The sequence below is a fragment of the Nicotiana tabacum genome, chromosome 5 (genome assembly GCF_000715075.1).
Source record: "Nicotiana tabacum cultivar K326 chromosome 5, ASM71507v2, whole genome shotgun sequence".
Taxonomy (NCBI): domain Eukaryota; kingdom Viridiplantae; phylum Streptophyta; class Magnoliopsida; order Solanales; family Solanaceae; genus Nicotiana; species Nicotiana tabacum.
In genome coordinates, this window is record NC_134084.1 from 65,093,058 (window position 1) to 65,117,532 (window position 24,475).

At 40.5% G+C, this 24,475-nt stretch overlaps 1 protein-coding gene across 3 annotated transcripts; it reads left to right on the plus strand.

The window, feature by feature from the left end:
• The first annotated feature begins 434 nt into the window (after positions 1 to 434).
• LOC107809060 (calmodulin-binding transcription activator 4) lies at positions 435 to 11,835 on the plus strand. 3 transcript variants are annotated; one of them, XR_012709553.1, is made up of 14 exons: positions 479 to 787; positions 4,486 to 4,611; positions 4,697 to 4,812; positions 4,997 to 5,085; positions 5,355 to 5,400; positions 5,740 to 6,136; positions 6,843 to 6,973; positions 7,175 to 7,265; positions 7,345 to 7,568; positions 8,279 to 8,964; positions 9,675 to 10,260; positions 10,532 to 10,822; positions 11,042 to 11,281; positions 11,540 to 11,835. XR_012709553.1 is itself a non-coding variant. In XM_075253608.1 (13 exons), exons 1-13 carry the CDS (start codon positions 775 to 777, stop codon positions 11,636 to 11,638), a joined length of 2,895 nt encoding a protein of 964 aa, XP_075109709.1. In that variant the 5' UTR covers positions 435 to 774; the 3' UTR covers positions 11,639 to 11,835. The 3 variants fall into 3 exon arrangements, 2 of the variants coding, with proteins under 2 accessions (XP_075109709.1, XP_075109710.1); XM_075253608.1 differs by lacking the exon at positions 11,042 to 11,281 and having other exon boundaries at positions 435 to 787; XM_075253609.1 differs by having other exon boundaries at positions 11,042 to 11,835.
• The last annotated feature ends 12,640 nt before the right edge of the window (positions 11,836 to 24,475 follow it).

Genomic DNA, 24,475 nt, shown 5'->3' on the forward strand with positions numbered 1-24,475 from the left:
TTATGTTATTTTTCGTCGTTTCATAATGTCATGCACCAACAATATAAAGAATAAGCTTATAATATTATAAAAAAAAAGTAAGGTATGAGGTAGAATTATTATATAAAAAGGTATAATAAATGATACAATAAGATTATTTAATAATATAAAAAGGCAAGATGAGAAAAAAAATAACGGAATGATGCGACCACACCAAATCGATCGTTCCAGAAAATGACACTTTTCGTTGTTATATAACGACTAAGTTAACAATACGATACAATAAAATTTAAGTAACAATTACAAGAAATAACGTATTTAAAATAACAATACAATATAATATAACCACCATCCAAACAAGTTAGTTAGGTTGTGCGGAGCCAATCTGTACCCATGATTACGGAATTACTCTTACGTTTAAAAAAACAAAAACCAAAAGAACAAAAAACAAAAAAGAGTTCCAAAAAAATAAAAGTTCCAACATTAAAAACTCCATTTCTGAAGCGTGGTAGCTTCGTGTAGCTTTCACAGTTTCACTCTCAGGTTACAAAGCTTATATCGACTCTTACAAAATTGAAGCCGTCCTTTTCCAGTCAAAACAAACCCTCTCTCCACCACCATCGTCTCTGTTGCCGTCGCCTGCCACCGTTCTCGTATCCGTCAAGGTCAATTTTTCGGCGGCCATACGACCTGTTCAACTTTTGCATAAGTGATTGAAATTCTGAAATGAAAGCCGGCAGGAAAATGTCTCTGCAATTCTTCATCACCGTCACAAGCTTTTGTTGACTACAAATAATGGCCGAATCAGGTAAATAAAACTCTAATTGGATCACTCATGCGTTAAGTCCTTTTCCTTTTCTTTTTATTTTATTTTATATATTCACTGTTACTTGTCAGTTCGGTAATTTTTTGTACTTAATCTCTTCAATTAGCATAGATGAATTGCCTTCTGTGTTTCAATATTTTTGGACTTAGTTAAACCCGTAAATGTTCAATTTTTAAAAACTTTTAAATCAAGACAGAATTTTGATTAGTTTTGTCTTAAAGGAAAAAAAGAATTGAGTATTGGAAAGAAATGAGCGCAAGTACATCACCATGGATATAGAGGATTGGTATAGCTGACACCAACTAATTTGAGGCGGATGTATAGTTGATGGATTGACCATTTTTGGCATGATTTCCTTGGTTAGTGTTGATCTAAAACTTTGTATTTTACAAATGCTAAAGGCATGTTAGACAAGACGAACATGAATTACTATGTGTCTGATGAGTGAATTGTTGTAGTTATTTCATTCTATGTCTTTATGACTTTGTAAGTCTCAGAATCAGTATTCTATGCCTTTTAAGCGAAAGAGAATTATAGAAAAAGTAAAAAACCTTAGTTATGCTAGGCTGAAGGTGGGGTCCTAGAACATAGGAACATTGACGTGTAAGTCTATAGAGTAAGGGAAGATTCTTCGGAAGAGGGGGATTAATATAGCGTGTGTTTAGGAGACTAGATGGATGAGTATGAAGGCTCGAGATGCTAACGGGTTCAAACTGTGGTATTCATGTGGTGCTAAGGGCAGGAACAGGGTAGGTGTTTTAGTTGATAGGGATCTCAAGGAGCTAGTGGTTGATGTTAGGAGGGTGAATGATAGGCTGATGAGTATCAAGCTTGTGGTTGGTGGGTTCACTTTAAAAGTGATTAGTGCTCACGCGCCACAAATGGGCCTGGGAGAGGAGGTCAAGAGGCGCTTCTGAGAGGATTTGGACGAGGTTGTGCGTGGTATTCCGCACAACGAAAAGCTCTTCATAGGAGGTGATTTTAATGGCCATGTTGGGGAGACTGTTAGGGGGTATGACGAGGTGAATGACGTGTTTGGTTTTGGAGATAGGAACGAGGGAGGAACCTCGTTATTGGATTTTGCTGGTGCTTTTGACTTGGTGGTAGCTTACACGTGTTTTCAGAAAAGGGAGGACCACTTGGTCACTTTCCAGAGTAAGGTAGCCAAGACTCAGATTGATTATCTTCTTATAGGCGGTGTGATAGGGGTCTTTGCACTAATTGCAAGGTCATCCCGAGTGAGTGTCTATCGATGCAGCATAGGCTCTTAGTAATGGACTTGGAGATCAAGAGAGCAAGGAAGAAGAAAGCGGTGTACGGTCAGCCTAATATCAAGTAGGGATCCTTGACTAAAGACAAAGTTCAGGAGTTGGGGAAGAAGCTGTTGGCCATGGGGCCATGGAGGAGTAGGGGGACGCGAGTAGTATGTGGACTACGACTGCAAGCTGCATCTGGGAAGCTGCTAGATTGGTGTTAGGGGTCACGAAGAGTACCCGGGAGGCCATAAAAGAGACTCGTGGTGGAATGAGGAAGTCCAAGGTAAAGTGGAAGCCAAGAAAACGGCATTTCTGAAGCTAGTGGAAATCACGGACAATGAGGAGAAGGGAACTTATAGGGAGTGTTATAAGAAGACTAGGAGAGAGGCAAAATTACCGGTCACGGCGGCTAATACTGCAGCATTTTAACGATTGTATGAGGATCTTGGGGGCAAAGGTGGGGAGAGGAAGCTGTACAAGTTAGCCAAGATTAGAGAGTGGAAGGTTCGGGACCTGGACCAAGTGAGGTGCATCAAAGTTGAGAATGGCAAGGTATTGGTACAAGAGGCATGTCATGTATTAGGCATAGGTAGCAGATGTACTTCCATAAATTCTTGAACGAGGAAGGGGACAGGAACATCATGCTCGGTGAGTTGGAGAACTCAGAGAATTAGAGTGATTTCGGGTTTTGTAGGTGTATGAAGGTTGTGGAGGTCGATGAGGCAATGCAGCAGATGAATAAGGGTAAGGCGAGTGGTCCTGACGAGATACCAGTGAAATTTTGGAAGAGCGCGGGTTGGGCAGGCTTGGAGTAGCTTACTGGTTTGTTTAGTGTCATTTTCAGGACGAAGAAGATGCCTGAAGATTGACGGTGGTGTTGATGATTCCGTTGTACAAAAACAAAAGAGATATCTAGAATTGCAACAACTATAGGGGGATCAAACTGCTGAGTCACACTATAAAAGTTTGGGAGAGGGTGGTGGAGAGAGGGTAGGGACAAGTGTGTCTATTTCCAAGAATCAGTTCAGATTTATGCACGGGGCAGTCAACTACCAAAGCCATACACCTTGTGCGGAGATTGGTTGAGTAGTTTCGGGAGAGGAAAAAGGACTTGCATATGATGTTTATTGACCTAGAGAAAGCCTACGACAAAGTCCCAAGGGAGGTCCTATGGAGATGTTTGGAGGTTACCGGTGTTCCGGTAGTGTACATTAGGGTGATTAAGGCTATGTACGAGGGATCTAAGACTCGGGTGAGGATTGCGGGTGGTGACTTAGAGCATTTCTCTGTGGAGATGGGGTTACATCAGGGATCGACTCTTAGCCCGTTTTTGTATGCCTGGCATTGGATGTGCTGACGGGACACATATAAGGGGAGGTACCATGGTGTATGCTATTTGCTGATGACATAGTACTGATTGACGAGACACGAGGGGGGGTTAACGCAAGGTTAGAGGTTTGGAGACAGACGCTGGAGTCTAAAGGTTTTAAGTAGAGGAGGTCGAAAACAAAATACTTGGAGTGCAAGTTCAATGATGGGATGCTTGAAGCAGAAGTAGAAGTGACGATTGATACACAAGTCATCCCCAAAAGGGATAGTTTTAACTATCTTGGGTCTATAATCCAAGGCAATAGGTATATTAATTAGGATGTTACTCATCATATTGGAGCGGGGTGGATGAGATGGAGGCTCACTTCTGCGGTCCTGTGTGATAAAAGCGTGCCACCAAGACTTAACAGCTAGTTCTACAGAGTAGTGGTAAGACCCACTATGTTATATGGGGCAGAGTGTTGTCCCGTCAAGAAGTCCCATGTCCAGAAGATGAAGGTAGCTGAAATGAAGATGTTGAGATGTATGTGTAGGCATACCAGGAAAGACAAGATTAGGAACGAAATTATTAAGGACAAGGTGGGCGTGGCGTCGGTGGAGGACAAACCGCGGAAATCGAGGTTAAGATGGTTCGGGCACGTGTAAAGGAGAGCCATAGATGCCCCGGTCAGGAGGTGTGAGAGGTTGACCATGGCGGGTCTAAGGAAGGGCAGGGGTAGGTCAAAAAAGTATTGAGTTGAGGTGATTAGTCAGGATGTGTCATTGCTCCAGCTTACTTAGGACATGACACTCGATAGGAAAGGGTGGAGGTTGAGAATTAGGGTGGAAAATTTACATGTAGTCATTAGTCTCTTAGTATTATCCCTCCCAAGACCCAACATGTGAGATTACACTGGGTTTTTTTTGTTGTTCTTGTTGTTGTTGTTCCATAAGTAACCGCTTGAAACTGTTTCTTTTTTAATTTAGTTGTTTTCCTTGTGAAACTATTGGTTGATCACCTATGAACGGTGCCGCTTTGGCCTTTGAGAATGGAGTGTACTGATCTGTATCTGCTGATCTAGAAGATTTAGCAACTGCTGCTATTCGACATTTCAGGATATGATATTAATGATTTGGTTCGAGAAGCCCAAATCAGGTGGTTGAAGCCTGCTGAAGTTCTCTTCATACTGCGAAATCATGAGTACCACCAGCTCTCCAATGAACCAGCTCAAAAGCCACCCAGTAATCTCCTATAACCCTCTTACATTGGAACCATGTAGATTGCTGTCCTCTTCCATATCATCTGACAAAGTGGTTGTATCTACAGGTGGATCATTGTTTCTCTTTAACAAGAGGGTCCTCAGATTCTTCCGTAAAGATGGGCATAGCTGGCGCAAGAAGAAAGATGGGAGAACTGTTGGGGAGGCACATGAACGGCTTAAGGTAACAACATTTGTTAGGAAATATTGTGTTGTTGATATTGCAACTGACTTTTTTTGGGAAAAATATGGTGTGTTTCACATGGATAGTATGAATCCCCAAAATATATACTTTTCATATTCTTCTCCAGTTTCCCTAACAATTTTCCATTGCATGAGTAGTTCATATTTATTTCTTCCATGTCCAGGTTGGAAATGCTGAAGCCCTGAACTGTTATTATGCACACGGAGAGCAGAATCCTAACTTCCAGAGACGCAGCTATTGGATGTTGGATCCGTGAGTGTTACTTGCTCTTATCTATCTGTAAGATGGTGTTTTTTTGTTTTGCGCACTTTTAAGAAAGAGGTGCTAAACTCACCATAGTTTCAAATGGCACCGAAATTTTAGGAGTTACAAAAAGCTGAATGGAAAGATACGTAGAAGCACTTAAGCTTAATATTCTAGAGCTTCCTTTTCTGTCCTCTCTCTCTCTCAGAGCAAAAAGTTGGGAGGTAGCTGATTGTTCTTTTTACTTTATTTGTCAACAACTTTGGATGCTTGGGCAGTGTGTACGAGCACATCGTTCTGGTTCACTACAGAGACATAACTGAGGTCAGTCTTCTAGAACCCATTACCAGCTAATATGATGTCATGACAAGAGTTCTCAGTACCAATGAATAATTTTTCATCAATCAAAGGATCTGTGCATCAGTAGTTCTTTGTTCTTCAGTTTCAACCATCATTTCTTTAGTAATCTTGTTTCCCTGTGAATGCGGCAATAATGTGATGCTGGAGATTCTTCAATCTCTGTATTAGTATCTGTATGTACAGCTAATATTGGAGAATTAAATATCTGTTTAGTGCATCTTATTAAGCTGTTTATTAGCTAGAACTTAAATATGTTAAAAGTATAACGAGTCCTAACATCATTAGTTTTTCATATGAGAACAGGGTAGGCAGAATCCAGCCTTCATGTCGGAATCTTCTCCAATTTCTTCTACTTTCTCTCCCAGTCCAAGCTCCTATTCTACTCAACAGACGGGCTCTGCTGTCATCGCTGGTGAATCTTATGAGCAGTACCAGAATCAATTTAGCCCTGGAGAAATTTGCTCTGATGCAGTCATCAATAATAACAGGACGTCAGACATCACAGGGAGAACAAATGAGGTCATGAGTTCACCGGGGCTTGAGATGAGTCAAGCGTTGCGAAGGCTTGAGGAGCAGTTAAGTTTAAATGATGACAGCTTTAAAGAAATTGATCCCCTGTATGCAGATGCAATAAGTGACGACAGTTCACTTGTCGAGATGCAGGGGAGTTCAAACAGTCTGTTGTTGCAACATCATTCAGGTTTTTGTCATTTTCATGTCTCATCAATATTGTAGAATGCACATATGCATCCTTATGGTTCTCTACTTTGGATTTCTATTACAGGCAACTCAAAGCTTGGAGATTTTCTTACTTATTTGTGCTTTATCGTGAACTAGGTAGACATTTTTGTCAATTTGCTTGGTGTGGTTGACTACTGCTTGTTCTTAGTCTTGCAACTGTTGACCTGGACACTTGTCGGAATCTTATGGTTGAATGCTGGCCTTTATAGTAGCTTGTTTGAGTTAGAAGTGTTTGCTACGTAGTATCTTATTTGTTTATTTTCTCTGATGATTTAACCTCAGCTGAATGTAGATTGATCCATCAGCATCTGAAGGTCCACTCAGAGTTAGTCAAAATTCTACACCATAAAGAGTTGTACCGTTGGATTTAAACACGTAACTAATTATTAGTTTTTATGGCATCCACTAACAAATAGTCTATGTGTATGACTGTGTAGTGATATTTCTTGTATGTAGATTTTCCCATTATTAATAGAATTATTTACCATACGAAAAAAGAAGTGAAAGTGTAACTTTTGAAGTTCTGATAGCAGTTAACTCAATGCTTCCTCTTGGATTTACTTCCGTGTCTTTGTGTTCATTATTTCTTTAAATGGAGCTCTCATCCTTTTCTAGTTTAGAAGCAACAAATGTGAAGGTATGCTAATAAGACTGTGCCTCTGTAGCTGAGAGCAGTGAATCTCATCATCAACATCTGACCCAGGATGGTCACATCTGGAAAGATATGCTGGATCACTATGGGGTTTCCACAGCTGATGAATCACTAAACAAATCTTTGCCCAAGTTGGATGAGAATGTAAGAAACATGTATTTTGTAGTTATCTCTGTTTCATTAGGCTCATCAATGCATATAAGATCAAGATATAGTGCAAGTTTTAACCTTATCTCAGGGCCTTCTGGCGAAATACAACACCTGCCTCTTATCATAAACCCACATCAGCTATACATTTTAATATTAAAATCTAGACGTGTTTTCACATGCCTGTACTTACCACAGGGAATGCTGCAAATCTCATCAGAGAGAGGTGCCATAGAAGCATATCAAAGCTACAAGTGGCCTAATTTCAGTGAGAAGGAGGCTCAGAAGGGTAATCATTTTTTCACCTCCAGAGGCCTCTAGCATGTCACTAATTAGTTAATCTCTGGAAAACTCGTGTTTCTTTGCAGCTCCCATACCAGCTTTTAAACAACTTGAAAATTTCAAGTATCCTGCATATTCTCCTGGGGTAACTGCTTTTGGATCCAATTCTGACCAGTGTACAACAATATTTGACCAAGATCAGATTGGTACTTCTCTTGAAGATGAGATGAGCTTAACTATTTCCCAGAAGCAGAAATTTACAATTCGGGATATATCCCCTGATTGGGGGTATTCATCTGAGGCAACAAAGGTACATGTCATGATTTAGTTGATTGTTTGCGTTTGTACTGTAAAACATGTCTGCTCTCCATGATTGTGGACTTGCAATGTTTCTTGAAATTTGTTTTCTGCATGTTCAAGTAGTGTCGAGATACCAGTGGATTGCTTAATACGTTTGTTTAGTCATTTGAAATTTCAGTGTTCTGTTTTCCATGCCCCAATATCTTATATAATTAGTTACGGCTTCCGAAAACGCAGACTTCCATCATTCTGCAACTGGCTATTTTAAATGGTATTACTTCAAAATCTTGGATGAAACGCTTTTATATCATGGCTTAATTTGTGAATGCTGACTGGAACCTGATGTATAGCAGTTTAAAGTAATACAAAGGTCATAAAGAGGTAGAGATGCAACTAGCTTCAGGAACCAACTCATAATGACTAATTCTTTTATCAACATTGGAGCTGCTCAGTGCTCAAAACCCCCTTAAATCTTTGATATCTCTGTTCAGTTGAAACCTCTGTGAATGATTTCCTATAGTCAAATTATGCTGAACAATTTGAAGGTAGCTTTTTATGAAAGTAGTTTAAAATCCTTCTGTGCACCTTATGTTCATGACCATGCTCAGTGTTTTGACATGTTAGATACTACGGTGTAGTTAATAGTTTTCAGCTGGTATCCTCACCCATTTTTTTATAAATATTACCAATTGTTTATAACGTTCTAGATCTTCAACGCAGGTTGTTATCATTGGATCTTTTCTCTGTAATCCTTCAGAGTGCATGTGGACTTGCATGTTTGGTGATACTGAAGTTCCTATTCAGATCATTCAAGAAGGTGTCATCTGTTGCCAAGCTCCTCCTCATTTGCCCGGTAAAGTCACCCTCTGTGTTACTAGTGGTAATAGGGAGTCATGCAGTGAGGTGAAGGAATTTGAATATCGGGTTAAGCCTGATGATTGTGCTCGAAATAATCGATCTGACATAGAAGGAGCTTATAAAAGTACAGAGGAATTGTTGTTACTTGTCAGGTTCGTGCAGATGCTTCTATTGGACTTATCTGTCCACAAAGAAGATAGTTCTGAGTTGAGCAATGATTTCTTGGAGAAATCCAAAGCAAATGAAGATTCATGGTCCCAGGTCATTGAATCTCTTTTGTTTGGCACTTCAACATCAACGATAACTATTGATTGGCTTCTTCAAGAACTTTTAAAAGACAAGTTCCAGCAGTGGCTTTCTTATAAATTGCAACGAAAAGATAATCAGATGGGCTGTTCTTTATCTAAGAAAGAGCAAGGAATAATTCACATGGTTTCTGGATTGGGATTTGAGTGGGCGCTGCACCCAATTCTAAATGCTGGAGTCAGTGTTGACTTCCGTGATATTAACGGCTGGACTGCCCTGCACTGGGCTGCACGCTTTGGAAGGTAATTCTATGGTTTTTTTTTTGTTTGATAAATAACTTAGTAATCACTGTGCTTCAGTTCTCACATTAAAATTTGTAGTCAGTAGCAATAGAAGCTGGATTAACAACTCTTAGGAAGACAAACATGTCCCACTTCTAGGCCCCAGGGCGTTGCTCTAGTGGTGAGAAAAGAATGCGTGATGTGTTGTTAGGTGCATATCACAGAACCCTGCTGCAATCAAAAGCCTGTCATTTAAGTGGATAAGGCTAGAAGAGTGGGCCCATTATCCAACAAGTTTCAAACTGTGCACCACTGACCTATGGGATTTCTGTCATTTTAAAGGGAAAAAAACATGTCCTGCTTCCACCTTCTGAGTATACAAAAAGTATAAAGATGAATGGTATTTTTACTTTTGACTCGATCACTCAGTTATTACTGGTTTACAAGAAATATTGTCTCATTCCTAATTTGCCTAAGTGAAATTTTAAAATCGAGCACATTAGGCAGTATTTTTCAACTTTTCGAATTTTTTATGGAGTAATATATTGACAAATTCAGCTTTGAAGAACTTCATGGATGTTGATATATCGAGGGAATTCCTTGAATCTGTCTCTCTTTATATATGTCTGTGTTTGCATGTGTAATGAATTTGCTAATGACAATCTCTACTGGGGCCTTATGCTTAGTAGCCATAGGAAGCTAAGTTATTTGAATATTCATATATGTGACAGGGAACAAATGGTTGCTTCACTCATCGCATCCGGGGCATCGGCTGGAGCTGTTACGGATCCCTCCCCACGAGATCCAGTTGGTAAAACTGCTGCATCAATTGCTTCCAGTTGTGGTCATAAGGGACTTGCAGGATATCTTTCAGAGGTAGCTCTCACCAGTCATCTTTCATCCCTCACATTGGTGGAGAGTGAGCTTTCAAAAGGTACTGCTGATGTGGAAGCAGAAAAAACTATTAGTAGCATATCAAACACAAGTGCCACCACAAACGAGGATCAGCGTTCTCTAAAGGACAGTTTAGCTGCAGTCCGTAATGCAGCTCAGGCTGCTGCTCGTATACAGTCTGCATTCCGAGCACATTCATTCCGCAAAAGACAACAGAGAGAATCTGCTATTGCTACTACCGCAAGTGGAGATGAATATGGTATCCTCTCAAACGATATTCTTGGGCTTTCAGCTGCATCAAAGTGGGCATTCCGCAATACGCGGGACTACAACTCAGCAGCATTAGCAATTCAGAAGAAATACCGAGGATGGAAAGGTCGGAAAGATTTCCTTGCATTCCGCCAGAAAGTGGTGAAGATACAGGTGCTTTATATGCTTTAAGTCAAAATTGACATTTTAACCTTATTATACGCTATCTTCTAGGAAAGTCAAACTTGATAGACTTCAAATACAATCTGTCACTAATACAGAAGTCACAATCATATTTATAATAAAATATAAGTTGGGATCATTCGTTAATTATGATCTCCTTGTTCCTTTTTTCTTTTTTTGGTTTGGGGTAGAGGGAATGTTTGGAGGATAGAAAATAATTCTTTTAGCAGAAAAAGTGACTTGCTGGTGATTTCCATGGCAGGCTCATGTACGAGGCTATCAGGTTAGAAAGCAATACAAGGTGTGTTGGGCAGTTGGAATCTTGGAGAAGGTGGTGCTAAGGTGGCGTCGAAGGGGTGTTGGTCTTCGGGGATTTCGACATGACGCAGAATCAATTGATGAAAGCGAGGATGAAGACATTCTCAAGGTGTTCCGCAAACAGAAAGTTGATGCTGCTCTGGATGAGGCTGTCTCGAGAGTGCTATCAATGGTTGAATCTCCGGGGGCACGCCAGCAATATCATCGGATTCTTGAAAAGTACCGGCAAGCTAAGGTAAGCAAAGCATCATTCTACGACAATTCTGTCACTAAAATACATGATAGATTGACATTTACATAGTTTTTTTGCATGCGGAATGCGTACATACATCATTTGGGACTGAATGGAATGAATTTTAGCCATCCTCTATCTTCCTTGTAAATCTTAGGAACACAGATACATAAAGTATATATTCCATTATGCTTTTAATTTTCTTTTTCCTTTTCTTGAAAGGTTGGAAAAAACTAAGGTTGTGGGTCTTAGAGATGTGATTGTAAAAATAGTCAAGGTTGTGGAGTAGCTACATCGTATGCAATGGAACAAGGACAAATTAAACATCCAAATAGTGGATATCGGTGGAATTGTCCATGCACCTGGAAAACTCTATGCGTGAATGTTCTTGGCTCTAAATTATTTCCAGCATATCTGGGATATGGGTGGCACCGTGGCAGTATCATTGGCTTCTTGATCCATGTATTTTACCCACAGCATATTCCATTCTATTGAAGAAAATCGTAATATTATTCAGACTCCTCTCATTAGACCACTTGGGTTGGCACGTTCTCTGGCAGCATGGTAGTTTGCCTTCACCTAAACCATAGAGTAGAGAATGTTTGAAGCTCTACAAGGGCTGCATATTGTCAATCCTAAGGAGGGAGATGGGGAGCATTTAGATCCGCTTTCATAATTCAAAATCAGGACACTCATATGAACTAATATTCTTCACCGCAGGCTGAGCTTGAAGGAGCGGAAAGTGAAACAGCATCAACTGCTCATGGTGACATGTCTAACATGGAAAATGATGACATATACCAGTTTCCTAGTTATTAGTACACCTGACATCTTCATCGTCATCCAAACTAGTCTCTGATAGGTACAAGAATTATAAATTGAGGTTTGATTGTGATTGCAATTTGTAAGTCATTGTGAGTAGTATGTATGTTGTAGGTGCTGTTCATAATGTGTACAGGTTGATAGGTTAAGACATGAGACTTTTAATATTTGATGCCTGCAAGATTAGCTCGAAAGCTTTTCTTTTTTTCTTTCTAACATGTTCTTATGTGCTTGAGCGGCTTTAGCTGCTAAATAGTTGATCGTCAAGGGGCAAATACTAGGGGAAGATTGTGGTATAGTCACCGGCATGACTGCCTATTTGTTTTTAGGGAAAATTTCACATTAGAACTGGGCTCCCTACTTTTCAATTTTATAGTCCATATTTCAATTTACAACCAACTAGCCCAAAAATAATAAGCTAAGATTCAAAATCCAACTTCAATAGGTTTTCAAAATTACTATTTAATTTTTTGAAAAAATTGCTCAAGATTTTAAGTTAATTTTCGAATCAGTAACTGTGACTCAAATATTAGTTCAACAAACCAAATTCATTTACAACAACAACAACGACCCAGTATAATCCCACAAGTGGGGTCTGGGGAGGGTAATATGTACGCAGACCTTACCTCTACCCCGAAGGGTAGAGAGGCTGTTTCCAGGAGACCCTCGGCTCAAAAAAGCAATAGGAGATGATATATTAGTACCATAAAAATGCGTAATAAAAATAACAACAATATATAAGAGATATGAAATATGAAATACAGAATACGAAATACGAAATACGAAATAGATGGCCGGTATAGTACAACTAGAAGGTAAAACCCTGCATCAATAGACGACCAATGACATTCCTAGTCTAACTCCTAACTAGATAGTCTCACTCTATTGTGCTGTATAAATATTCACACTCTCCCCTAACCTACAACCTTAATGCTCGACCTCCATAATTCCCTATCAAGGGTCATGTCCTCAGTAATCCTAAGTCGCGCCATGTCCTGTCTGATCACCTCTTCCCAATACTTCTTAGGTCTTCCTCTACCTCTCCGCGTGCCCACTACAGCCAGTCGCTCACACCTCCTCACCGGTGCATCAGTGCTCCTCCTCTGAATGTGCCCGAACCATCTGAGTCTTACTTCCCGCATCTTGTCCTCCATGGGGGTCACACCCACCTTCTCTCGAATATTTTCATTCCTAATCTTATCCATCCTTGTATGCCCGCACATCCACCTCAACATCCTCATCTCTGCTACTTTCATCTTCTGGATGTGTGAGTTCTTTACCGGCCAACATTCAGTTCCATACAACATGGCAGGCCTAACCACTACTCTATAAAACTTACCTTTTAGTAACGGTGACACTTTCTTGTCACACAAGACTCCCGACGCTAACAAACCAAATTCATTTGGTTGGTGAAAATTAGATTTTTAACGAGCTTAAGTATGTGAGTTTAAATTTCGAATTTGATTTTGTGAGAAATTTGGAGTGTGTGTTATTTAGACTTGTTAGAAATAGTATAAGGAGGTTGTATATAAATTTGAAGTCATTTAATGGAGATTTGGACTGGTTTTGAACAAGAATTGCAACTGAAAATCGTGGAAGAAGTTCGTCTACATATGCTTGTATAAAGGTGTATAAAAATGTATAGTAGTGTATAAATTGTGTTTATACACTCATATATACTATTATACAAGATTATACAAAAAACTGACTTCGTCTTTTTTCTTACGTCTTTTTTCTGAAATTTAACTCAAATCTTGCTCAAATTTAGTCCGAATCACTTCAAAATTAAATTTTGAACACCTTTTGATATTTTCAATCAATTGGAACAATACCCAATCCAAACAACTAACAAACTCAAAAAGTTCTATTTTCGAAAGCAAAGCTTTGAATGACCCTTCAATGGTGGACTTCTACTCTTCAATTTTTTTACATTGCAACCAAGTGGCATAGGGAGAGAAGCAGTAATGGCGGACGACCCCTTGAAGCATATGTAAAAGATGTGAGAAGAAGAGAGAGTGAAAGCAATGGTTGTGTGAATACAGATTTAACTCCATAGCTTTAGAAACAATTGTTGTAAGAACAAATTTGCAAGAGCTACTGTTTTCAAAATATGTAAAATATGGGTTAGGTCGGGTAAAACTTAAAAACATGGACCATTTTTTGTTATAGTGCGAAGTCATGTGTATTTTCTTGTAATTCTTTCTTGCTTTTATTAATTTCAGGAAATCAGTAGAAATACTCAACCTTTTTTTGCGTACGTTTGGTTTCAAAATCAATGTCAAAGGCAATGCGATTGATGCCTTTGACATTGATTTTGGAAACCAAATTTATTCGTTGTTTTACCCTACTGTTGTAGATCTGTGAAAATAGCATGGGCTAGCCAGTTTTCGAACTGGTAGTTGAAAAATAATCGGCGTTTGCGAGTCATTGAAAATAATCGCTATTTTAGTTGAAACACGTAAAGTTCTAGCATAATATGTTGGATTATGGAGCTCCTACATATAAATTTCCAGCATATTATGTTGGAACTCCAGAACATTATAAAATGCCAGCACATTATGTTCGAATCTCATATGTAAAAAAATTCGAACTCCAGCATATTATGTTGGATTTTTTCCAGATTTCTAAGGGTATTTGTCACACCCCAACCTTGGGAGGTGCGGCTGGCACATGATGTCCGAAGGCCCGTGCGAACTAACGTCCATGCTTACACTTATTTAACCATAAAATCTTGGCCAACAAGGCCTCCAAATAGTAATACCAAAAATTTAAAATGTACACAACTGCGAAAGAAACATCAATGTTTATACAACTTCACAACTGTTACCAACATGGTCATAACCAACCATTACATACAACCAAACACTAGAAGCATTTTGTTCAGATGTTTGAAGTCTCGAGCAGCTTCATTTGATGTATTATGACTTGTGTGAATCTTTGATTTTTTGTTTTCGGGTCATTCAAGATTGATTTGGAAGAATGATTCTCAACTAGCAAGCTTTAAATTAAAAAAATTGATTAAATTTGACTTTTGTGTATTTTACCCAGGATCGGAGTTTTGATGGTTCTGTTGGGTCCGAATGGTGATAAAAGAGGGATGAAAATTGGGGGGGGGGGGGAGGGGAAGGCAGCGTACCGGGAATAGGGTATAAGATAGATAGGGCGGGGCGGGGTAGGACGGGGCAAAACTTAACTTTTTAAAAATTTCAATGGGGCAGTGGGCTCTTAGTTCCAATAGTGGGCCATTGGATAGCCTTAGGCCCATTTGCCTGAATCATTACTATTTCTTATTTTACCTAGGGATTTTTTCCTAATTATACCATATATGAAATCTTATTATCCTAAATGTGCATAGTTTGTTAATTACCCGTCCACTCCACACTTTAACTACAATTTATATATCATTCGACTATTAGGCATTAAAAGGGCAGAATATTCCCTAAAAACGCGCTAAAATTAAGGAGAGAATCTTGGTGTTAATTGATTCTACATTAAATTCAATTTTTAAAAAGGGAAAGGAGATTTCTCATTGGGAGCACGTGATTTTTGTTTACACGATAATTACTCCAAAAGAAATCAAAATAATAACAAATGGCCTTGCCGTACAATTTTTTGGAATTTACGTGGCATTTTGTTAGCTATTTGTGGTTTTGTCCGTGTCTATTTAGTCTTATCAAACAAAAATGCAAAAAATATATGTCGTGTGTAATTAAACCATAATTCGGTTATTAAAAGGAAAATCACAAAAAATATGCATCTTTTATTCTATTTGTCGCCATGGTGTAATTTTACCTATTTAAATATTTTAATATGTGTGTGATAATTGTGTTAAGTGCTAATTAATGGGTGTTTAATTTCATTTTTAATTAGGTTTGGTGTTTTAAAATTAGAAAATAAAAGAAAAGAGTGCAAATTGGTTTAAAAATCGGATTGTGCCTGTTTTCTTTTTAAAATTTGAGGCCCAAAAGCAGCCCAAGGCAGCTGGTCCAAGCCAGACCCCCCTGCCCTTAGGTCGTCTTCACCAGACCACACAACACACAACCCACACATGGTCTTCAATATTCTCCATTAAAACCCAAACAAAAACACACACGGGAGAAGACCTTAGACACCAGCCCCCTCTCCTCTCTTCATCTTCTTCAAACCACCCAACCACTACCCATTTTTCTGGCAAAAGAACACCCCCTCCCAAAAACGCGGACAGGGTATACCTTCGATATACACTCGATATACCGCGGATATACACGGGCAGAACACCCCCTCCCCAACGTATCTCCTTCTTTCTTTCTTCTCAAACCAGAAAACAACGAACTTTTCACCATCAAAACCAGCCTTGAAGCTCCAGTATTTCAGCCATCAAAATCAGTTCAAAACACATCAAAACAAGCTTGAAAATAGCTCCGTTTCTTCAGTCAAAACGACCTCTAAAATAGCAGCAAAAACCTGTTGCAAATAGCCATAAAATCCACCCCTAACACCACCAAAAATGAGCCAAAAGATCTTCTGAAATCGGCTAAAAGAAATCGGAACAGATGCGTTTGGATTTTCGTCGCCGGTCAAAGTCGCTAGTCCGGGTTTCCGTTTGAGTCTCCTTCTAGTCCGTATGGTTTTGCTTGGCTTTATTTCGTTTTGGAGTAACGATTGTTGAGCTGTATCCATTTCATGAAGAAGGTTGTCTTCTCAGTCTATTGATAGAATATTCATATCAAAGGTTCATTTCCTCTAATTTCTTGTTTGCATTAGATGAATGCTTCAGTTTTGATTTAGATCTGTTTAAATGTTTTACTATTGTTTCTTTTGTTTCTGTTTTGATTTATGTGTGTTTGATTAGAATTATTTTCTCAAGTCACTAAATAAAAGCTAGATTTGTTTGAATTGGTAGATGTTATTAATCAAGTTTCGTTGATTAGGTGCAATTAATAAATCATTGTGATTACGGGTACGATTCCCGTGACGTAGTTGTGATGCTTAATTTCTAAATTTCGGAGGTGCATCTCATGTAACCCGATTATAATGGCTCTAGATAATCTTAGTGAATAAATTAGGATTTTTTTTATAGAGACAAAACAAAAAATAAAAATCATAGTTGCTTTTAGGCTTGCCCTTTTAAAAATAAAATGAGTCGAGCCTCGCCCAATAAAATGCACAAACTGCGGGGCCCTCATAAAAATACTCAGAATTTGGGATGGGCTGTTCAGCGAATTTCGCAGCCTTCCTCAAAGATAATAACGCGTTAGACTCTTTAGGCGCGATTTTAATTAAATTACATTCTTAAATTCGGGTGCGCATTTATGTGACCCAAATCCAAATCTCAATGGAGTCAGAATGTATTAACAACCACGGGTGCATTGATTGCGACGTGGTTCGAGATGCATTTTCACGACGTTGCAATTCTATTAAAAAATAATAATAAAAGCGGTTTAAACTTAATAAAAGCACACAAGTTATAACATGTATTAAAATCAAATATTTAGCCATTATAACAATTTAAGCGACCGTGCTAGAACCACGGGATTCGAGGGTGCCTAACACCTTCCTTCGGGTCAACAGAATTCCTTACTTAGAATTTCTGGTTCGCAGACTTCATTTGGAAAGTCGAATATTTTCCTCGATTTGGGATTCAAGATAAACCGGTGACTTGGGACACCAAAAGCCAAACCTTTCCGAAGTGGCGACTCTGAATTAAATAAATAATCTCATTTCAAATATTGTCACTTAAATTGGAAAAACTCCCTCGCGCATTTATCCCTCGGGGCGGGCGCGCAAAAAGGAGGTGTGACAGCTCTGGCGACTCCGCTGGAGAATTTTAACCAAGAACCTTTGGTTCAGGGTTCAAGAATTCGAGCTTAGAATAATTGTTATATTTGGCTTTATTATCTGATCTTTATTACATGTTTTGGCATAACGTGCTAAATGTTGTCTTTTACCGCTTTGATATTATCTGAACTGTATATAAACTGTGCCGAAACCCTTCTCTTCTTATCTCCGGGGAGAAGCTCGCTGGTCGAGACTCCCTATTCTGTTAGTGTCAATACCTGAAATAAGAAGGAGGCCGGACAAGTTACAAAGTCGGACGATCTCGCGGGTCCCCGGTACGTAGCCCCCTCCTCGACTCGAGTTGTCCGCTCGGGTACACAGTCTAGAACATATACCCAGGTTATAAACCTAGTATAACAAAACTTCATGCCGGATCCCTAGTAGGAACGTTTATTTGCATCATGTTGCATTTGACATAGGGGACTCAACACAGGGGTTGGATTCGTCTAGGACAGGCAACCTGAAATGAAAAGACCATCTTGTTGCATCCCGTCTGTTTTGCGCATTTATTTGCTTCAGATCTGCATGCTGACCGGTTTCTAAAAAAAAAATCAAAAAGGAAAGAAAAATAGCAGCGTAGGGAGATAATTACTTATTTTTGGAAAAATAAAACCAATGTCCAAGTAGTGTCAAAACCTCGCCGGAATTTTCTTAAAAAAAAAATGAAAACAAAATTTGTCTTTTAGTTTGATTTATTTAAAAAAACATATATATAAAAAAATTCCTTTTAATCACTTTCAAAATCCAAAAAATATATATATATAAGTAAAAAAAAAAAAAAAGGGAAAATTCAAAATTTAAAAAAAAAATATATTGTTTCATTTGTAGTATTTCTTTAAAAGATTTTCGAAATTTCAAAAAAAAAAGTGAAAAGAAGTTTAAAATTCATAAGTATTTCCTTAAAAAATAAAAAAAAAATATATAAAATTCCAGAAAAATAGTTGTTCCTCCTTTTCCTCCTTTTCCTTAAAAGATTTTATTCAAACAAAAAGGGGGTTTAGTTTGTCGTCCCGAACTACGCGGGTTTGATTCTCACCGGGTGTGAGATACGTAGGCAACCCTCATCGGGTCCAACCCCACCTTTTGCTAAGATAGCCAAAAACCAATAAATAAATAAAAAAAAAGATGTCAAAATTTTAACAAATAAGTCAGGTGATGCTGTTCTGTCATAAATAGCCGAATGTTCCCGAAAGGGACGCCGGAAGGCTGACTTTGCATAAACAACCACTTTTTGGGTCATGTTTAGGATTTTCGTCAAGTTGACCCACACAGCCTTAAAATCTTCATCCCCGAAGTGCTGAAAGGCCGTGTTCGATGTCGTGTTCGAAAATCTGATCTTTTTTTTTTAGAAAAATAGTCAAAATATTTTTTTAAAGTCACCTTAATAAATGTGCAGGATGAGCACGATGCAAAATGAACACTTTTCGATAATGACTAAAATCCCTGTCAAGTTACGGCTATGGTGGAATGATCTAGGTGCTGAGGGGCAAGATGAGGTCAAGAAATATCTGAAAGGTCTCACGGGTTTACTGGAAATCCAGCCTCGGGGAGATATCATAAGAGCTTTGGTCACTTACTGGGACCCAGCGCACAATGTTTTCCATTTTTCCGATTTTGAACTCACCCCGACTCTTGAGGAAATGGCTGGGTACATCGGAATTGCTGAACTTCCATTAAGACAAAGATACCTGGTCGCCCCAAGGGCTGTCACAGTGCATCGGTTTCTAGACTCACTAAAAATACCCAGGACGGTCCACAACCCAGATTTGGCCGCCGATTTTTGTACTCCATGCTTCATATACGACAGGTACGGTCATGTAGGAGGATTCAACAATCCGATTAACAAGCTATGCAACAAAGGTAGTCGTCAGAAGTGGGATAAGCACAGACGGGTGGCTTTCATGATAACGTTTTTGGGCCTTCTGGTATTTCCGAGGAAAGATGGAAATATTGATCTGAAGACGTCCGGGGTCGTCAGTACTTTACTCACTCAAAATGACAGTACTCTCGCGCCTATGGTGGTATCCGATATCTTTCGAGCTCTCACAGCCTGCAAAGCCGGGGGAATTTCTTCGAAGGTTGTAACTTGCTGCTACAAATGTGGATGACTGAACATCTCTGCCATCGTTCCGAGCTTTTGAGCCATGGTTCCTCGGAGAAAACTTGCATAGAAGAATTTTACACGAGAACCAAAGAGATCAGTCTGCCTAAAGGAGTTGTGGCATGGACCTCATTCTTTCAAGATCTTACTGCCAGCCAAATACAGTGGACACTGGGATGGTTGCCTGTTGATGAGGTCATGTATATGCCAGCAACTAGAACTCATTTCCTACTGATGGGACTTAAGAGCATTCAACCTTACGCGCCCTGCCGAGTCTTGAGACAACTCGGAAGATACCAGATAGTACCACACGAGGAAGATCTTAGTGCTCAAACAATTGAGATAAGCCCTGACGGACAATTTCCTGAAGCAAAAATCCGCCAGATCTGGAATGAATGTCAATATCTGAAAGCAGATACTTGTGTGTAGGATCGGGCCAAAAGTGAAATGGCACCGGGTTACCTTGCATGGTATAGAAGAGAAATCGAACACGAAAGGCCAGCTAAAAGACCCCTCATCCTAAATTTCGTCGAGTCATCGCAAAAGCAGTGGGATTGGTTGGCAAAAGAAAGAGGCTATCGTACCGAAATCAGCAGGTTGAAGCAACAAGTGGAAGGTTTGAAATATGAGCACAACGTGCAAGTTGCTACCGATCAAGGCGAAAAGAATAGATTGGCCCAAGAAAATGAAGAACTTAGGGCCCAAATCCAGAAATTGAAATTGGCTCTTGATGAACAACCAAGGAGTCAATCAGACGAGCAGTTGATAAAAGGGCTGAAAGGTGAAGTCAGGGAATGGCGAGATGGTTTAGAAGAGTCTGAAAACGTCATGGCAGAGCTCAAGGTGCAGTGGGGTACAAGAGCAGATAAGCATCGCCGATACTTGAATCAATTAAAACGCGACCACGAGAAAACTGTTGCCGAAATGAAGAGAGAAATGGCTACACTTGAGGTTAAAGCAGTTAATCAGGCCGAGGATTTCCAAATTGAGAGCAGATACTGTTACGACTTTTTGGCTCGGATGAAGGTAGAAGAACGACAACTGAAGAATCAGCATATGCAAGATTCTCAGGTTTTAAATATGTGGAGTGATCAGATAAAACGCCTACTCATAGAGAAGAAGCAAACCAGAGATAAGACAGGACCATTGCCCATGCCATCATCAAGCGGTGTCTACGGTGTGAGAACATGACCAGCATTACCGTTCTCTCGGCAGTGATGGGTTATGTCAAGCAGACCATGCATGAGCTGGAACAACTTGAAAGGGATCTCACACCTAGGATCGCGGCGAGGCCGATCGATGCCCCGCGGGCACCAATTGTCGAAACCTTAATGTATTCATAGGTCGAGTCTGTATCTTAGCATCTTCTGTCCGTCTTTTCGCATCAAGGTGCATTAGTCTGTTTGAGTCTATGTTTATTTTCAAGGTTTGTTTTTCCTTTTTTCAAAAATGTTGGTTGTAATAGATCGTTTCAGTAATAAAATGTGTGCTTCTTTTACATTCATCTCTTTCGAACTACGTAATGATCTGATTCACGCAACATCGTGATACGTAGGCAATCCTCATCGGATCCGGTCACATTTTAACTGCAAAAATTGAAAACAGTAATAAAAAGAGAAAGAAAGAAAATAAAAAAATAATAATAAAAAAAAATAATAAAATAAAGGGGAAGCCTAAAAGGAAGCCGGAATGACGCATGCTTTCGTTGCAAACATGTAGGAATTCACTTAACTGTATAGGTGCATCATGCCCCAACGTGAGATTGCCTATCTGTTATTTGTTTCGAACTAACCGTTCGTTTGTCGTTGAGTCCTTCCAGGTTTTAGAAAAAGCGGTTGGTTTGGTGAAAGTCTGGCCTCACATTCATACTTCACGAGGTCGAAAGGGAGTGTTCAATTACCTGTTGTTAAGTCAAGAGGCGGTACTCACACTTACTTCACAAGATCAAAGGGAAGCATAGAAATGTCTTCAGAAATTCCTTTGCTGACAGTTCCTGTTTCCGAGGAGAGTTCGATCTCGGCCGTCCTCACGCCCGAGTCCGTAACTGCGGAGGAAAATAGAATCTTGCGGCTCCGCATGTTGGAAATGCCGGATGACTGGAATAACGGAAAAGAGCCACCAAGTGTTATCCCTGGATTCCCTGAGTTGTTCTCCAGGACAAGCGGGACTTCTAACGTCCCCATAAGCTATCCGACTGCCCCATTCGGGTACCCAGCCATTTCGGCCTTCTCCGCTGGATCGCCCTCTGATTCTTATCCCCGGACGTCAACAACAGATGTAGCTACAAACATCTTTACTGCACCTCCCTGTCCAATTGTGGCACAACCCGCTACACACAAGCCAAATTTTGGCTCATCCTCATTCACATTCCAAGCACCATCTTTCTCACTGGAACCAACTCGGTTCGCCACCAGCACTCGTCCTCCACAGCCTCAATGCGAGTTTGCACCTGGGCAGGATCAGAACCCCAAAATTGCTGAACAAGATGAGATGGCCAAAAGAATGAGAAGCTTTGAGCAGAGTTTGAAAAACATGCAAGGTTTGAGCGGACAGAAGAGCGTCTCTTATACCGATCTATGCATGTTCCCTCACGTGCACCTACCCGTGGGTTTCAAAACCCCAAAGTTTGAGAAGTACGACGGGCACGACGACCCCATTGCTCATCTCAAGAAATATTGCAACCAACTGTGGGGAGCCGGCGGCAAAGAGGAATTGCTAATGGCATATTTCGGGGAAAGTCTGGTAGGAATAGCATCAGAATGGTATATGGACCAAGATATATCTCGATGGCATATATGGGATGATCTCGCCAGAGATTTTGTGAGACAATTCCAGTATAACATCGACATTGCACCAGACCGAAATTCTCTGTCTGACTTGAAGAAGAAACCTTCAGAAAGCTTCAGAGAATATGCTATTAAGTGGCGCGAGCAGGCATCGAGGGTAAAACCTCCCATGGACGAGATAGAAATGGTCAATACTTTTCTCCAGGCTAAAGAATCAGACTATTTCCAGAATATGATGTCAGCCATGGGAAAACCTTTCGCGGAAGCAATCAAGATCGGGGAGATGGTGGAGAACGGTTTGAAAATGGGTAGAATCTTAAGTCAGGCAGCCATAAGAGCAACCTCCCAAGCCGTCCAAAGCGGGTCCGGAGGAATGGCAAGAGGAAAGAAAAAGGAAGAAACGGCCATGGCAGCATCAGAAGCAAGGGAATATCGTAATCCCAGGCCCCGTTTTCCAGAAAGAACCCCACAACACTACTACCCCCAGCAAAATGTGACATATGCTCCTCAACCCTACATGGTCATGAACACCCAGCCTTATGTCCATCCGCCGCAGCAAGCCAATGAGGCCAAGCTCCACCTCCCAGAAATCAGCCTCCCTACTGCAACCACTATAATCCACAGCTTCCTTAAAATAACTTCCGCCCTCAGGAACCACCTAGAAGGCGGACTTTCACACCCATCGGTGAACCGTATTCTACTTTGTTCCCAAAGCTAGTCCAGTTGGGTTTCCTGCAGCCAGTCCCTCAGACAAGGCACAATCCGGCATCACCTACTTACAAAGCCGGTGTTAGATGCGCCTATCATTCAGGAGCGGAAGGTCACGATACAAATGACTGCTGGGCTTTGAGAAGGGTAGTCGAGAATTTAATAGAGTAGGGGAAAATAGTACTAAAGGACGAGGAGGTCCCAAATGTGACTAACAATCCGTTGCCTGCTCACAATAACGGGCCGCTGATTGGAATGATCTGCGAGGACAAAGAATTTGACCCTGCTTTAAAAGCTATAATCGCCATCGTCGATGCAGGGAAAAGGCCTAAAACCACCCCGAAGCTAGAGAAAGGGGAAAAGAAGGTCAGTACTGTCAAGGGCGAGCCCGAAGAGAAGGTGGAGAAAAAGACAGTAACGATGGTGCCCGTAAGGAATGAAGTTCTTTACGTTCCACGAGGTCGAGCAGAGAAACCGCAGAGTTTCGAAGTCAAAAGGGCAAAACCAATGTACGTACCAAAAGGGGCCTATGTGGTCCGGGGAACGATTCAACCACCTCGGCTGAATGAGCTAGTGGTTATCGGACGCGTGCCACAGAAGCCGATGACAAACCCGTCCACTGTGCCGTGGAACTATCAAAGAACGTTGGTTACATACAAAGGTAGAGAAGTCACGGGAGAACTTCCCGAAAATACTTTCATTGGAAGGTATTCGAACACGCAAGAGCTAAACAATGCCACACGGAGACGCTTCCCACCGAAGAAGCCTGTAAGCGTTGAAGAAGCGGAAGTTTTCTTCCAACAGATGAAAATGCCAGACTACGAAGTGGTAGATCAACTACGCAAGTGCCCCGAGCAAGTGTCCATGCTATCACTACTGATGAGGTCGGCCGAGCACCAAAAGATCTTGCTCAAGACCCTGAACGAAGCATACGTACTAGTTGAAACCTCAGTCGAACAACTGGAACGAATGACGGAGAGGTTCTTCGCCGTTAACCAGGTTTCTTTCAGCAAGAACGACTTACCTCCAGAGGGAGCAGCTCATAACAAAGCCTTACATCTGACAGTTAAATGCGAGGACTACTATGTCAAGCGGGTAATGTTGGATGGAGGATCAGGTGTTGACATTTGTCCGCTCTCCACACTGCAGAGAATGGAAATTGGGACCGGAAGAATCTGCCCCAATAATGTCTGCATAAGGGCTTTTGATGGTGTCAAGAGGGACACCCTTGGGGAAATAGACTTGGTATTGACTATAGGACCAGTGGAGTTCGAAATAACTTTCCAGGTGCTTGACATGGATACGTCCTACAATTTTCTCCTCGGTAGACCTTGGATTCATGCGGCAGGGGCTGTACCTTCCACTCTTCACCAAATGGTGAAGTTTGAGTACGAAGACCGGGAAATTGTGGTCCACGGAGAA

Bases quoted from the DNA above. Each gene is read 5' to 3' on its own strand.
- LOC107809060 (XM_075253608.1), top strand. The intron at 6,137-6,842 runs GTTTTTGTCATT...GTGCCTCTGTAG, and splicing joins GTTGTTGCAACATCATTCAG to CTGAGAGCAGTGAATCTCAT. The intron at 8,965-9,674 runs GTAATTCTATGG...TATATGTGACAG, and splicing joins TGGGCTGCACGCTTTGGAAG to GGAACAAATGGTTGCTTCAC.